Source organism: Hydra vulgaris, chromosome 02 (assembly GCF_038396675.1).
Source record: "Hydra vulgaris chromosome 02, alternate assembly HydraT2T_AEP".
Taxonomy (NCBI): domain Eukaryota; kingdom Metazoa; phylum Cnidaria; class Hydrozoa; order Anthoathecata; family Hydridae; genus Hydra; species Hydra vulgaris.
Window position 1 is genome coordinate 56,339,738 of NC_088921.1, and position 18,184 is coordinate 56,357,921.

The following is an 18,184-nucleotide window of genomic DNA, read 5'->3' on the forward strand; positions in this document are numbered from 1 at the left end:
TTTATTGTTCACGAGCAACTATTTAAACTACTCAAGATTAAATTTTATAACAAAATTACTATGTAATTAAATAATGATAAAAAGCATAAAAAAATACAAATATGGTGATTTAATGCCCCCTGGCGATTTGAGGCCCCCTGCGGCAAAGGAAGAGATTAAAAAAATCAAACAATTTTTTTCTAATCTACTTCATATTATTCAGGAGTAACAAATTATCACTATCCAAAGTCAAAATTTTTTCAATGACCTACCCTACTGTTTATGAGTATGAGCCAAAATTAAATATAATTCAAAACTTTTGTATTTATAAGTATGGCTGAAGAAAAAAGTCAAGTATAAATTCTTTTAGAAATAAAACCAATTGTACAGTCCTCAATGTATAGCAAATGTGCTAAATAATTAATTCTAATATATTTTCAACAATTAATGCATTGATGCAGAAATTGGTATTAAAATTATTTTAAGATGTAATACATGTTTAACTTGTACTAGTGATACATTGTAATACATGTATAACCTTGCAGGCCTTGTTTTAAATAAAAATGACCCAGCAAATTAGCTTGTCATGATTTTGACGTCATAAAACTATCTTTATCATTTTATATTTATTTACGGACATTAACTTTTTTAAACTATTGTAATAATATAAATTATTGCAAAACAAGTTTAATTTACTAAGAAAAACAAATCTAGAAGTTTTATTTTGTAAGTGTACAGAAGGTACAATATACAGAATGAATTGCATTGTACATAAATGTACTATGTACATTAGTGTTATTTTGTAAATGTATTGTGAAATAGCTATTTTGTTTTAATTTTTCCTAATTTTATCAACTCCTTGTTTTTAACTGTTAATTTGATGTTAACAGACAGACAGAGGTCTGTCTGTTAACATCAAATCTTGCAATCAATTTTTGAGTCACTTCCTGATAACAGGTTTTCTTCAAATTTTGCATACATACTTTTGCTTGATGACAATACAATATTTAATAATTAGTTTTGCAATAAGTCAATTAATTTAGTTAACTTTAATTAAGTTTATTTTTTACATGGGAAGAAGAATAACAATTTTTAAAATAAGTATATTATTAGTTCCTACTTATACGATAAGACGATAACTTCGTAAACAGAATGCCTGTGGTTACCCACCTCTTCCTGAATTTTTTTTTTCACATGCATACAGCCAAATGTTAATAAAATAAAATAGTAATAGAAAAAATTGTGTTTTAATAACATATAAAAGCATTGGGTTTTAAAAATTCGCTTTTAATTTTACTTATTTTAAATATTAATTAAATTAATTAACATAAATTTCTTTATTTTCTCAACATATGTATTAATGAATTTAAAATGTTAATTTTTTTTTTCAATATTTTTTAAAATTGAAACTTACAAATAATGATGATTTATTTACTTTTAAAAAGTACAAACAAAAAATTATTGCAAAACAAAAAACTCAAGTTACTTTTCCTCATTTTATTTTAGACAAACAAACATTTCCCAGTATCATTTATTATCAAATGTATACTATTGTACTGCCACATGCTTAATGACAATAAAGTTAAACATACACTTAATACAAATTTTTGATGCAGTGTTATAACATGTTTAAGAGGAATTTAAATAACTTTTTTAATCCAAAATTTTTCTAAATTATAATCCGGTCAAAATAAACATTTCAATTTACAATAATTCGCATAAAGCTGAAAATTGGTACATACCTTTAGGATATTATTACAAATAAAATATTAAAAGTCCCCACCGATCCCATATCTGCAAAAAAAGTTATTAAAGGTTAAAGGTTAAAAAAAATAGTTTTTTCTTTTTTTCAAATTAATGATAAGTTTTATCATAATAAAGATCAAACAAAAGTATTACATCATGAAAGTATTTAATAAAATTGCCTTTTTATAAGATATAATACATTTTTATAAGAATCGTTATTCCTGAGATATTGCAATCCTTGCGAAAATATATTGCGAGAAGATATTGCAAGAATATATTGCGAGAAAATATATAGCTAAAACATATTAAGTATAATGCGATATATATATGCAATATAAAATATATTGCTAGAAAAGACATTGCGATTCTTGTGAAATTACAAAATTAATAATCATATAATATAATATAAATATTACAAAATTAATATACATATAAATAATATATACATAATATTTGCATATATTATTTATTATTAAATGCATATTATGTATTATATATTCGTATTATTGTAATATATTATATATTAGCATTTTCTTTGCCTTCATCTTCTTCGTAGTCATCTCCTTTTTCAAGCTGGATATGTGAAAAAGATACATCAATTGTCTCCTCATTGATATTATCAAAATCATCATTTATTGAATTTGATTCAACATTGGAGTAAGACTGGCCTCGGCAATTACTACACACCGATGAACATAATAACCTGACTTTTTTACAGCTACATTTTGCACTACAACCCTTTTTGCAATTGCAGAAGATGGTGTTGAGAAGTCTTTCCGGAGCTGGTGGAAGTAAAGTGTCAATCAGCTCTAATGTATTATCTACTAATTTCCAACCCCAGTCAGATGGGTCCAGTTGATTGCCTAGCCATACTTGAACTTGATAATATACTCGATACAAGTGTTGACTTGAAGAAGCAGATGTTGGAGGAAGACAAAATAACTGCACTCTTTTATTGTTCTGGATGTTTTTTACAAAAGTTAGGTATCTATACTTGTCTAAGCAATCAATTTTATTTGAAGCTCCATATAGAGCAAGATGAAAACAAATCCCATTTGTAACAATGTCTTGTGGTGAAGAGTCTATCTTTTGAAACAATTTGACGCAATCAGTTAAATCACACTTTTCAAATAATTTAAATGCGTTGTTTTATCCTTTCGGAAAAATGCTGATGTAGTATCGCAGCCAGTAATTGCATGTAAAAATAAGATATGATTTTGACATTTTGGATAAGCAGATAAACTTTTTGATGAATATATTTCTGTTGGTTGATGAGCTTTCCCAGATTTTAAAAAGTAAATAATCTTATCAATTGGAGTTCGTGCAGTCAGTAATACTAATAAGTCAACATCTTCACCGACAACAATAGAATTATTTGTTGCATTTGATTGATCTATGGCTGTTTCAATTATAAGGACATGAACGCCATTATCCACTTGCATCACTATGATATTTGCAGCTGTAAATCTTTCGCATAACATAAAAATGAAGCGAGACTTGTTATGAGTATTGGAAAGGAATTGTTGTTGGTTTGTTGGAACTGTCATAAATTGATCAAAAATGACATCAGGTGAAGAAGATACTTTTGTGGTTCGACGACGCTGTTCTGCAGCTTTAACGTTTTTCCTATAATCAGTATAACCATCAAATACTACTATAGACACTCGATGACTAAAATGTCTATGTACGTACTGAATGTATTTATCAAAAGTAACGTTAAAGGTTGCTTCTTGATCCCACACAACGCGGTGTAATAAATACCCTCCATCAATGATGTAACTAGCATTTGTGTTGTCTATTTCAATTTCCATTGATTCAAAACAATTGTAAATAGCTGATTTCTGTGTTTTACGCATTCCAGTTTCATCGAACATTGATAAAGAATAGGGAGCTAATTCATACTCAAAAAATTTTTCTATTTCATTCTCAAATGTCTTACTAATACTCATACGTTGAAATAGTAATACTGGATCTACAGGTACTTTCTCACCATGAACTTTTATGGTGCTACTCATGGTTAGAAGAGAAAGAACTTTATCAGCGCGTTTTAATTTGATATTAAATGTTTCACCTGCAATTTTAGACATAGCAGCAGTCCCAACTTCACGAGCTTTATGACAGTTGATTTTATTATCACGAACAATTCCACTAGCAATCGAAATGATTTCTTTAATTTTAGGAAAAGAATCATGTGATAAAAACCACTGCTGAAGTTTTCCAATATCTTTATCATCTTTCTTTATTTGTGAATCACTTGCATCTACATGCTGATCTGTTGTATACGTTTTAAGATCAGCAAGATCTTCCAATCCTTCACATACAGTGTTCATTGCATGCATGCCATAAACCCATTTACTTATAACACTCTCTTTTGCACTTCTTCCTTGAGAAATACCTCCATATGTCTTCATTGATTTCATCATTGATTGCTCAATCACCATATCTGTTGAAGTACCACAATTGAGTTTATCAGAACGCCTAACAGTGAAAAATCCTTCGATAAACCATTGATAAACACTTTGGTTCATTAACTTCTCTAATTGTAGCATATCCTGTAGATATAAGTGCGAAGACTTAGCATAAGAAAAATGTTCCGATGTGTGGAAATAAGGTAGCATTTCTTTAATGCTGTTCAAATAACCTTGCCCATCTCCCATGCGTTCAGCTCTGATAAACTCTTTTGCAATTGACACCATATTAGGATATTGTATCCATAGTTTTGATGTAGGTCCTCGTTTTTTAAATTCTTTTAGTTTTTCATTGAACTTATAAAGTAATGCATTGCACATTTCATTATCATTGCCACTTTCAATATCACTATATGAAACGTTGTTATTTATAGCGTTTGTAATGGTAATATCAAGATTTGCTACCATCTCTTCATCAATAGCAAGATCTTTTGAAATTATTATAGCTAAAGAGAGCTGAAGTAATGTATGGGCTCTAACAGCTCTATCGTAAGCATGACCATTGAGCATTTTTTCCAATGACAATGAGCATTTTTTCCAATGAAAGTGCCTCTTGTATGCCACTTCCTTGCATAATATTTTTTTTTTTTGTTATTCACCTCCTCAAGGCCAAGAAGGCCACTACAGATGAGGAGGCTACTTAATAGTGGTTATAACCCTCTCTCAACTCTATAACTCCGAAACACGAACCTCGACAAACAAGGCCGCTGCGCGGAGATCAAGTTGATATATAACCAATTGATCCAAAAAATGACATTAGTAAATGAAATCCTCCAAATCTTATTATGATCTTTGATAATTCAGATCCATCAGGTGCTGCAGATACAATTTCTCGAGCTTTTGCATACAGAGGTTGATCGAAAGTAATAATGCATACTTCGTGGCCGTAATGTTTTGCGTTTTCTAAAGCGCAAAGTAAAGTCGTATATATAGTACTGTAGTTACTTGCTGGTTGGTGAATAATCGGTAAGAATAAAATTTTAGACTTAAAATTCTGAATACTACTTGTTAAACGTTCGATATAACCACTCCAACCGGGTAACGATAAATTCTTGCATTTACCATAGAACCATATTGCTTCAACTTTTTGGATTAAAGATATGGGTGCTTCACTTTCATAAGCTAAATTTTGCACACTTATTTTACTATAACCCACTACACCATCATTTTGATAGATTTGAATTGGCACATGAGCTTTTGCTGCAATATCTTTTGCAGAAGGGATTTCCTTTATTCGTGGTATTTGATCCTCTTGTGAAACTGAACCTTTTGGAGTAACAATTTGAATTATACCTATTATGTGAAGCGAGTTATTACCATCTAAACTATTTACGTTTATATCAGCATTGTCCGCAACGTATTGAATAAATGTGCCAGTTGATAAATGTAGTGGTAAGATAAAAGGCGGATGGTGAAGAACTGCTGCTGCCTCATACATTAAAGTGTCATTGTAGGATGCGCATAGACCAAAAGACGAAAAGATTTGTATAAGAAGTTTGGAACCAAACCGTTGATGGAAAAATACAGAGAGATCCAACTGCAATTTTGATTTAAAAGACCTAGGCTTAACAACAGACATAATGCTGTGGCTGATACTTGTACAAACTAATTTTAAATGTTCTAATTTAGATCATTTGTTTTTCAAAATAACTTGCTCTAAAAAATAAGTCAATGACTATGGAATATCGCTGTTAATATCTTCAAACATTTGACTAGGCGAGGGATAATTGGTATTATCAAATACCAATGATTGAATGTCCTCTCAAATGATTGCTGCCGCAATTTTTAAAATTCGAAATCGTTCTTCTTTATTTTGGCTTTTCTTCTCATACCAAGCTTGGTTAAGAATATCGCTATGATTGTCAAAAAAACAGATAAACTTTAATTTTCCTGGTTTTTCAATGATAATAATTTTATAACCGAACTTCAACTTTAATCGTGTCTTAATTGTTCTGTTATCTAAATGTGGATTTTTGCAAATATTTTTTAGTTCTTCTAATAAAAACTGGCAGTCATCACTGTTTTCAATGTATTTAAATATTTCTTCCATCGCAACATTTGTAGATTCATCTTGAGGAACCGATTTTACACCCATTGGTTGGTCTCAAGAAAGAATTATAACAGGTATTATGATATTTAGCCTCAGCAGCAACTAAATCAAATTCATATTCAATGCGTGCAGTAACCTTTTTTGCTTCCTCGTCAGAACGACTCCATGCTACCAGAATTGATTCTTTAAATTCAAGAGTCGCAACTTTATGAATTTTACGCCGAACTTTCTTCGCTTTTTTCTTCTCGGCCTCCTCGTTTGCTTCACCGCCGCAAAATAAGCAACATTTTTTTAAACAAAAAAGTGATTTACTTACGCGCGCTCTGGTACAAGGTGGACTATTTTCAGATGTGCTGACTTGATCTATATCTTGCTGTCTTTTAAATGCAACAATAGTACTCTTCCGAGTATACTTTTTACGGCACATCACATGAATCATCACAGACTTCAGATCTTTCAGGTATTCATAAAACCCGTCACTTCTTTTAACACTTGTATCAATCAAAGTCTTCATTCCACGACCAACAACAACAGTTTCACTTGCTATTAAAAGTTTACTACATATAAAACATAGTTGCGACATTTTAATAAAAGTATTAAACAGTTCCAATCGTAATAAAAATACTGCTTGATACTCTTAACTGCAACGGAACGTTCAACGCTAAAAGTATTTCATCGTTCGTAACTTTGTTCCAAGAATTTTGGGAAGTCAGACGAGAAAAATCAGTTGAAAACATTATTTGAAAAAAAGCATTTTTCATTGTTCTTATACAAGTTCAAAGAAAAGCCGATGAAACAGTTTATTCAAAAACGCGTTTAAATGCTGTTCGCTTTTGTTTGATCTATTTTTATGATAAAACATTTCCTTTTTTGTTTAAAAAAAAAACAACTTTTTTTTATACCTTAAACCTTGAATAACTTTTTTTGCAGATATGGGATCGATGGGGACTTTTAATACTTTATTTGTAATAATGTGCTCAAGGTATGTACAATTTTTCAGCTCTACGCGAATTATTGCAAATCTACCACTATTTTTTTTGTCTATTTTGACCGGATTATTATAAGAAAATTTCTGTTAATGCTTTTATAATATTGCGCAATGTGTTAATTATAAAAGTCTGATGTAATTATTATAAAATAATATTTTTTTTAAGTATTATTTTTTGCAAAATAAAACTTAAAAATAACGAAGACATTGCTATTGCTATAATTAAAAAAATATCATAAGTGGCGGTAATATAAAATAAAATTTAAAGTGTACTAATTTTGAGCTAATAATTTTTTGTTTTATTTTTTATTTTTTAAAAATTCGGTAACTATTGTTGTTTGTTATGAGAAATTGTCTAAATAAATATTCTTGTTTTTTTAATATATTTCTTTTAAGATTTCATTTTTAACGCACCTTTTAACATTATTTTCATCATATAACATCTTTTTTTTTCTTTTGTTTTGATGGAAAAGTTAGGTTAATAAAAAGAAACTGTCTTTGAAACAACGCTTGACCTTGTGTAACCAGTTCTGATTTTTTTAAAACTAAAACCATATATTAAACCATAAAATAAATCTTTAGAAAGTTTACTGTTTTAACAGCAAAACATTGAAAAACTCAAAAAAAAAAAATTAAAACAAAAGCAAATATCGCATACATCTGAAATCTTTTAACAGCCTTGCTGAAACATACTGCTTTATCATGTTCAAGATCAATCGTATCATTTCCAGCCTCATAATAGCATGTTGTGTTTAAATAACCATTTTGGATAAAAAATTTCTATACAAAACACAAAATTTATTATATAAAACAAAAAACATCAAATTAAAATACTAAAATATTTAAGTAAAATAAATAAAAACAACATTTGTAAGAAATCACTCATCTAAATAATAATTAGTATTTCTCTGACTGCATATTTTCCATTGTTATGCAACCTGCAATCCATTGTTATCGTTTTTAGTAAACAGATAAAATCTTTTCCTTCTTTTTACATATATGTGGTTTTAAAATATGGAAATTATGGAAAATGTTTAATCATGTATCTTTAGTAAGATTGCTATTTTAATTGTGCAAATTTCTATTATCTATTATTTCTATTTTTCTATTATTATTTCTATTATATTATCTATATTCCATTTATCATTTAAAGTATTACTAACTTTTAATACCACTATTACTATTACTTTTTAAAACATTTTAAAATGTTAAAAATATAACAAAAAAATATGAACAAAAATTAGTAAATAATATTAGTGAAAAAGAGATCCAAAACAACTCTTAAGAAGAGAAGAAGAAACGAAGAAAAACATTGAAACATCATTAGAACCTTTAAATTTTATGGAGTTGAACACATCAACTGAAATAGGCGTCTCTCCCTATCTAGACAAAGAAGATATTTTCTAACAACAACTGATTGAAAAACTTGCCATTGTTTTTCTAGACTGTTCTAAACAGTCTCAAGAAACAGCAGGCAATTTCAAATATTTCTTAACATAGAGAAGAGAAAGAAAAAAAAGTATGCAAGGAAACATTTATTTAATTTTATAGCATTTTTAAGGGCAGGTTTTGAAGACTTACTGATCTTCTAATAAAGGGTAAGTTACCCAAAGACGAGGTAAAAAATCTCAAGAAGAACAAGATTTCTGCTGAAAATTGTTCTAAAATACATGAGCATGTTTCATCATTCCACACCAAAATTACCTATTATGGTACCAAAGATATCATCTCAATTTTGCTAATGTAAAAAAAAAAAATGTTTTCCTTGTTTAAAGTACCACCTATGAGAAAGATTTGGACGTAAAATACAAGTTTTATCTTATTTTCATAAAAACTTTTCATGACCGTTTGGATCCACAGGTAGATATAAAATGTAAAGAACTGGATCTAAAAATGAAAAGCTCCTCTATTGGTGATTCAGAAAAATAGGATGCTCTTCTGAACTTATTTATTACAAAAGAGGAGCCAAGATATTTTACAATATAATTTAAAGCATCACCAGGTTACGTGTGGAATGTCTTCACATTCCACAATACTTTCACAATACAGACACAATACTTTCCTTTGATTTCATGCAAAATTTTTCTCTTCTAGCAATCCCAGTTCAGAACATTTTTTACCTCAGGCAATATTGGGTGAACTGTTTTGGGATAGAAAACCTAAAAACAGGCAATTCTGAAATATTCATGTACTATGAAGGAGTAGCCCATATAAGAGCAAATGATATATGTAGCATGCAGCATACATTGAACTAATATTCTATCAAATGCAAAAAATCTTTACCTCTTGCCTGATGGCATCTACAAACAGAATCAGAATCACACTGTGATAAGATTCAATACTTTCTAGTTCAAGGGCATTTATACCTTTTAAATTATCAAGATTTCAGTAGTATGAAGAGGATGATATTTAGTCCAGTAATAACATTTACATAGTATCTAAGCTACAAGTTTATATCAGTGGTAAGTACACCAAGCTACTTATCACTAACATAAATAATATTGACGGTTGGTGGAAGAAATAATACACAAAAAACCCTTTAGCAAGAGAATGTTGAGGATGAAATGTGGTAAAAGAAGCAAAATTGCTCTCACTCAATATAAAGAGTTGTGTTATAACTTTAAAGGGTAATCACAGCATACACTTTCATTGAAAGATTACAAAAGCACAGCTATTAGCTCCTGAAATGTAGATATTGATTTCCCTTTAAGTACTGCAGCCATCAGGGAAAATTCCAATCAACTTAAAGAAAATGGAAGACATCAGGATGATTATTCATATTCTTAAAAACTTTTAAGTTTTTAAAGATGAACTAACTAACTGACCTGCCAACAACCAATGCACATGACGAATATTTTACTTTCTTATATTCCTGTTTTATAATGACTTTGCAATGCTATAACATCATTTTTGATATAATATAAATAAAAATATAAACTTCTAATGATTGTAGTTTAATGAAAATTCATGAGTAGCCTTTTTCCAAATTTTTAGATTTCTGTATTTTTAGCTTTCTGTTTTTTAAATATTTAAAAGTTCAAATATTTGAACTTTGTTTAAATATCTAAAAGTTCAAATATTTGAATGTATTTTAAATATTTGAAAGTTCAAATATTTGAATATTTTTCAAATATTCAAATATTTGAAAGTTCAAATATTTTCAATTTTAGAGAAGTTATGATGTTTTTTCTCTCTTCTAAAAAGTTTAAAATTTGTGACTGAAGTTGTTTCTGAACTTACCGATTCAAGTGATTCAATATTGTTAATCCAATTTATATTTATATTTTTAAACATTAAATTTTTTGTGCTGTTTTTTTGGAATATTTATTCCAATACATGGTTAGGGGTAGTGTGTAAATCATTTATAAGTGAGTTACAAAATAATTGATTGCTAACTTAAACTAAACCTAATGGTAAAATGAAAACATGAATAAAACTAGTAAACATCTTTGTAATTTTAATACAAATTGATAATAAAAATTTTCAATAATATTCTCATTAATAAGACTCAATATATAAATTCTTGCCTGGTGTTGATGCCAACACTTTAACTATTGTTTATAGATATCAAAATTTAACTATTTTTTCTTATTTATATTTGTTGAACTTCTTCAGCCAAGGGTTCTTTCTCAGTCTGGGGCCATAAGCCATGGTTTAGTTGGTTTATGCCTTGATCCAGTCTTTACACTGAAAGTAACTCTTCATAGGTTTAGCATTTGAATGCAAAGTTGAGTGGAAATTTGCCATAACATTTGCAGAAATCATAACAATACCAGGGTGCTGTTTGGTATCTCCAAATCGAAGACACTTGTTTTCACCATTCAAGTTTCATGAAATGTTTTTAAAATTTAAAAAACACCTTCCTAATCACAACATCCAAGTTGGGTTGAATGGAAGTATTAATACCACCAAATAATTCGATTCCAGTCTATAATTTGATTCGACTATATTTTTTTAGTATATAATATTTTAGTATATGAGTTTTTTGTATATGATATTTTAGTATATGAGTTTTTTGTATGTAACATTTTAGTATATGAGTTTTTTGTATATTACATTTTAGTATATAAGTTTTTAGAATATAATATTTTAGTATATGAGCTTTTAGTATATAATATTTTAGTATATGAGTTTTTGGTATATATTATTTTAGTATATGAGTTTTTAGTAAATAACATTTTAGTACATGAGTTTTTAGTATATAACACTTTAGTATATGAGTTTTTGAATATAACATTTTAGTGTATGAGTTTTAGTATGTAAAAATGTTAGATAAACGATTTGTCCCCTGTAACATTTTAATATTATTTACGTATTGTAACAAAACAGCATTATACAACGATTACGTATCGTTTGACTATTATTTTTATGAGACAACATTTTTAAATAAAGAATATTGAATCATGTGGTGCTTTTAAAAATAGTTAAATGAACTCTTTTTTAAATCTATATGCAAATGAACACAGTACTGCAATATAAAAATACAACTAAATAAATAAATAAAAATCACAATAAAAGTAATTCAAAACTAAAAATAAATTAGCTTATAAAGTGATTTATAATTTATACAAACTCTTATGTTTCATATGATTTTGTCAACACATTATGTCCACAAATGAGCTTTAGCCTTTTTTTTGTTAGGTCTTTCTAATATTTAGAGAAGCATATCTTTCTTGCTTATGAATTTAATACTCTTTTACTAGCACTAATAGATGAAAACACAATCATGTAAACTTTGAAGTAACTTAGCTCAAGAGCGTTAACAACAAGTTAGCAAAATTTTTTCGAAAAAGCGCATTTATTGACTTTAGATCCTAGTTCTAATCCATTCTCATGCAAATTAAAAAATACTTGTCAAAATACAACCTTTTATAAAAATTCATACAAAAAAAAATTTGTATTTAAATGTTAAATTTAATGCTAAACCTAACTAGTTATTTACTGATGTTGATCAAGAAAAAACTTATAATTAAAAACTATAGGCTAGAAATATTTCTAAATTTGTTTAATCAAAAATTATATAAAATCAAAACATAATATGTTGAACAAGAATGAAATAAAAAGCAAAAAGAAAAACTATAATTTTGCTGTGTCAATATTAATTCAATATTAAGCAAATTTAATACAAACAAGCCAAATACAACAAAGAAATTAAATAATATAATTTTTAATAACAGTCTAATAAATGTCTTTGATAAAAGAAATGTCATTCAACAAAACTCAAACATTGGCAATTAAATAAAGCATGATAATAATAAACAAATGCTTATTGTGTTATAAAATTTATTTAATTTTAAGTAAAAGTATGTAACTTCTTTTAATTCTAAGTAAAAATGTATTACCAATTGTCACCATTTTGAGATGATAACATAAAAATGTTTAGGGGTATTCTATAAACAACAAAAATCATTGCAAAAAAAAATGCAAGTGGAAAGATGAGTTATTTCATAAGAAATTTAAAAACTAAAAAATAAATATTAAAAATATAACAAATACAAATAACAGATAAGATAGCAACAAATATGTAAATTAAAACAACATGCTAGAAAGTACGGAATTAATAAAATTAGGCATTAACACTGTTGCATAAAGATTTGAGCTGCAGTGCAAACTGCTTGTTTTTGCCCTTGTTAGAACGTTTGTTAAATTACATATTTTTTATTACCTCTTTTGCTGGTACAAAAATCTAAAAAATCTATTTTTCATTTCATTTATTAAAAAACTGATTGATTTGAGATTACCTACTCACAAAACATATTTGCAATAATACATTTAAATGATATGTTTATTTAAAAATTAAACCTTCATAAATAATTGCTATTAACATTTCTCATTATAAACAATATAAGCATATTATTATAAGAATATATATTTGTTCAAAATATAAACTTATTAAATAATTAAAACTTACTTCATATATTGGATTTTGATAAGATTGTGTTACTATTGTATTTTTCTAAATAAAATACACAAAAAATTTTTTAAAAAAACCGCACCAATTGTTCTAAATTATACAGTATAATATAATTTTACTCATTTTTTAACAACTTAAATAAGTAATATTTTATTGTAAAATTCTTTTAATAGGTGTAAAGTTTAATTTTTTTTGAGTTGATACAACTAAATAAAAATAGAAGGATGATAACTTTTAGTAATTGTACTCATTTATTGAAGCAATAAAGTAATTCAAGTAAGTCAACTTATTTCTATATCTAAGCCTAATTTAGGCTAGTTCTGCTTAGTTGCTTAGCAGCTTTCTTTACTATAAAAATATCTAGTTTGTTTAATAAATAGTGAGATCACCGTAGAGGTTTTTTTAAACAATTTAATTTATGCAAAAGCTTGTTTCAATGACATTTCTTGTAGTACTTATAATTTATATTGGAGAAACAAAAAAGAAAATTATACAAACCATCAGGTAAACAGCATAAAAGGCAATTGGCATGCTTCTGGAGCTACAGAACACTGCAAGGACTGCCACAGTATATTTAATTTGATGCACCCCAGAACAATCGCACTTAATTATAATTACCATGAAAGGAAAATAAGAGAGTCCCTTGAGAATAATTATACCCAAATGAATTACAAGATAAGGTGCTTCCCACCACTTTTAAACAAGGACAACAGTGTTAAAATTGCGTCAAATTGTAGGAGACCTCTTTTTAAGAAAACCATTGAAATTTTAAAATAGTTTTCACATTATGCTAGCTCATCTTTATATTGTTCTCTTAACAGTTTTTTACATAGGTTTTTGTGATATATTATTATTGTATTTTATTTTACGTTTGACAACAGTCTGAGCTAATAAGACTGAAGTATTACATTATTAATTTAAAAATTAGTACTTAACTGTATTTTATGTTTTATATATTAAATAAATGCAAAAGCTTGGGTTTTCCCTATTTTATTTTGTGATTATAATAAAATTTTGATCAGGCTTTTCTTAAATAACTTCTTTTATATATATAAAAAAAAAAGGATTTTGTTTCACAAAAATTTATTTTCATATTTTATTGTAAACAAAAATATTATTTATGATAATAATAAAATATGCAAATAAATTTCTGTAAATTTATTTTTATATATTATTAGCAAAGAAAAAAATGCACAAATATTTGGATAATCCAAATAGAAGCTTGAATACAATAGCAAAAATGTTGCAAGTACATCCCTATATTGTCAGTTGTGTTATTCAATGCTTTTCCCAAGCAAAATTAATCTGGTAGTGGAAGAAAAGGGAGTTTTTAAGATATAAAACTGGCTAGACTACTGGTTAACAGTTTCAAGATCAACCCAGGCCTCTCACATAGGGAATGTGCAAAATGAGCCTCATAGTTTTGTTGTAAAAGTTCAAAATAAACATGAATTTTACTCAAATCACAAAAAGTATCCAACCTTGTTAAAACTTAAAAAAAAACTATAAGAACTCGCTACAGAAAGTTGCATGACAATTTTATCTCTAAAAGTTTCTGTATTATTGAAGATGATAAAACTTATATTAAATTGGATCATCAGCAAATTCTTAGTGCGATCTATTATATATAAAAGCATTAAATATTTTTAATTGTTGTTCTGGGCGCAAGTTTATGCGTACCAACAAAGAAAAAGTAGCATATTTTATTAGATACAGAAATAAATAATTTTATTATTAATATTTTATCTTCATATATTAACGTATTAAATTACTTAGTTCTAAATAAAAACTGATGAGTAACTCTTTTTAAGAAGTTTTTCTACTTTCACATTTATTTTGTGTACACACTTTAGTTCTCTCAATATTTTTATTTATCTATCATGCCGCATGGCAAATGATCCCGTTGGTATTGATAGATATTTCAACTGTTACCAAATGAAACTGATAAATCATTTTTATTGCTTTTTTTTTATTAATTTTTTAAACTTTTACTTCGTAACTTTAAAATACATACACATTACATACATACCATGCATACACATTTCAGAATCAATTATATTGTCTATCCAAAAAAAGTTTGGAAATAATAAATATTAAATAGAGTTTTCAGCATAATTCTGATTTCAGAAATTTAAAAACTTTATCAATTCTGAGAAAATGCAGCAAATATAGGACTTTTATTTATTTATTTAATTTTTGTTAAGCCTTTATATTGCAATCTTCGATTATCTGTTGCATCTTAAAATTTTAAAAACATTAAACTTTTACAGAGAAAACTTTAAAAACAAAAAATAGTATTGCCACTGTTCAACACATTTTAAAGAGATATCTGATTAAAGAGATCAAACACTATAAAGGTATATCTAATTAAAGAAAATGAACACTGTTTGTAGCTGACTTTACTAATTTACATAATTATGTTATGGCAAAATTCCAAATATGTCTTGAGAGAATTTTATTGTTAAAAAAACCACTGAACTTCTTTTGATGAAAGTTTTTTAAAAAACAATTCATGATTGATATTATCATTTTATTTATGTTAATAAGTAATTTATATTGTTTATAAACTACTGTTATAATTATTTAGAATCATAAATATATAAATATATTATTTTTTAATAAAATATTAAATATATAATGGTTTAACTTACTTCTGTTGGTATCAGAACATCAGGTTGTGTTGTATGTTCCATAACAGTTTCCTAAATGAATAATGCATAAACATTTACATTTTTATATTTCAAATAAGGCCTAATAAATGTACACAAAATAAATGTGAAAGAATTAGCACAACATTTTTTTCAGTGGTTGTATTAATATATTTTTAATTTTATTTGTATTTTGTTTACAGCATGTTGTTTTAAAAAAAAATTTCAGTTTTCCCATTTAACTTAAAATAAGTTTTAAAAATGGCAAAAGAAGACAATAGAGAAAAAAATTATGCACAATTACAAAATCCGAATAGAAAGGAGGATTTTCAAGATATAAAACTGGCTAGAAAACTGGTTAACAGTATCAAGATAAACCCAAGCCTTTCACTAAGGGAATGCCCAAAAAGATTCTCATAGTTTTGTAGTAAAAGTTAAAAATAAACATCACAAAAAAAGTGTAAGAACCAGCTGCAGAAAGTTGCATGACAATTTTATTTTTAAAAGTTTCTGTATTATTGAAGATGATGAAACTTATATCAAGTAGGATCATCAGCAAGGCAATCAAAAAAGTAGGATCAATAGCAGATAAATTTAAATACACAAAACAATAAGTTTGCAAATAAAGTCTTGGTTTGGAAGCTATTTGAAAGTGTGGCAAAAAAACAGCAACCCTACATTTCTGAGACCATACTTTCTAATAAAGTATATGTTAAAGAGTGTTTATAAAAAGGTCTCCTACCTCTCATTAAATCAAATGATAGTAGACATGTATTCTGACCTGATTTAGCCTCAGTTTATAAAAGTAAAAAAGGTTATCAAATGGTATAAACAAAATGATGTGAAAGTTGTGCCTAAAACAACAAATCCCCCAAACTTGCAAGAATTAAGAGTTACTGAAAAGTATTTAGTAATTATGGCAATGATAAAAATCAAAAGCAAAAAACTGCAGAAATGTTAAAGATTTGAAAATGTCATTTAAAAAAGCATCAAATACTTTGATTGTTATTCCATTTTTTTGGTACCACCAAAGCAAAAGTTGGAAATTTTATTAGATGCCTACAGAAATAAATTATTTTCTTTGAAGTATTTCATGCAATTTCATAAAAAATTGATTAAGACAAAACTTATTTTTTAACTACTGCCTTCAGAGTATTTTGAGCTCTTTCAATGTGCATTAGACTTTTTTTAAAAAAAGCATGCATTTTCTTTTATTTCAGAATCAATTACGTGGTTCTAATAAATAATAACAATATTTTCATCTATTGAAACAAAGTTTAGAAATTTTAAATATAAAATAGTAGTTTTTAGCATAATTCTCATTTCAGAATATAAGAACTTCATCATTGTAATGAAATGCAGAAAATAAAGGACTTTTATTTTTTTGTTTAAAACTGTGTTTATTTTACAATATTCAATTTTCTGTTGAATTTTAAAAACTTTAAAAATATTAAACTTTTACACTGAAAACTTTAAATACAAAAATTAATATTGTCACAATTGTCCAGTCCATTTTACAAGTCATATCTTGTTAAAGAGACTGAACATTATTTATACCTTCCTTTTTACTAGTTTACATAACTATGTTTTGGTTAAATTTCAAATATTGCTAAACAGAAATTTATAGTTAAGAAAATCACTTAATTTTACTTCTTGTGGTAGAAGTTTTTTAAAAAAAGATTTAAGATCTATGTTATTACTTAATAGCATATATTAATTGTTTATAAACTTTTGTTACAACTTTTTAGAATCATCCCTTATAAACAATGTTTAATTTAACACTGCTGCTGCTGTCGTTACTCATTTGTGCGCATTTGACACAGAGTTTTTTAAAAAAATTTAGCATGCTTGGTCTTTTAATATTTCTCTTTATATTTTTGACCACGTATAAGATATTTTTAAATCTTTATAATCTGTTAATATCTGCTTAATTAGTAATAAGATCTAAAACTTTCATGTTAAATAAACCTTACGCTATTTTTAAAATTTTAAAATAACTTAAAAAATCAGGAAACTTAACTAACTTTAATAATAACACAATTTAAGTTCTTTGTCATTTGTATTTAAAGTATATTAATTTGTGTTTTTTATTTTTAAGAACTCAAAGATAATGCTCTTTTCAAAAGGTCAAACTTTTGATAAAGTAGGTATTTATCTCAAATCTTCTTGCACTGTCAACTCTATGTTGCATGTTCAAGAACAAGATTGTTTAACAACTTAATTTTTAAAATTGATAAACATTCATTACAAGGTATGTCATTTTATAAATGCTACACAAATAATGCTGTTTACAAATGTACTTATGTATAAATAATTATTGTTTTACTATTAAACACTACATTTTTTATAACTTAACAAAACAAATTTTGTTACTGAAAACCAGTTGATTTT

The 18,184-nt window shown here is 26.8% G+C and overlaps 1 protein-coding gene across 4 annotated transcripts in view; it reads right to left on the minus strand.

The window, feature by feature from the left end:
- Nucleotides 1–18,184, minus strand: part of LOC101241586 (matrix metalloproteinase-19) — a 119,921-nt gene that overhangs the window by 68,591 nt on the left and 33,146 nt on the right. For all 4 annotated transcript variants that reach the window (XM_065791446.1, XM_065791447.1, XM_065791448.1 and 1 more), the window contains 3 exons: nucleotides 15,797–15,847; nucleotides 13,143–13,187; nucleotides 7,890–8,011 (listed from right to left, as the gene is read on the minus strand). In XM_065791446.1, coding sequence (XP_065647518.1) covers nucleotides 7,890–8,011; nucleotides 13,143–13,187; nucleotides 15,797–15,847 — 218 coding nt within the window. The remainder of the gene's footprint in view (nucleotides 1–7,889; nucleotides 8,012–13,142; nucleotides 13,188–15,796; nucleotides 15,848–18,184) is intronic.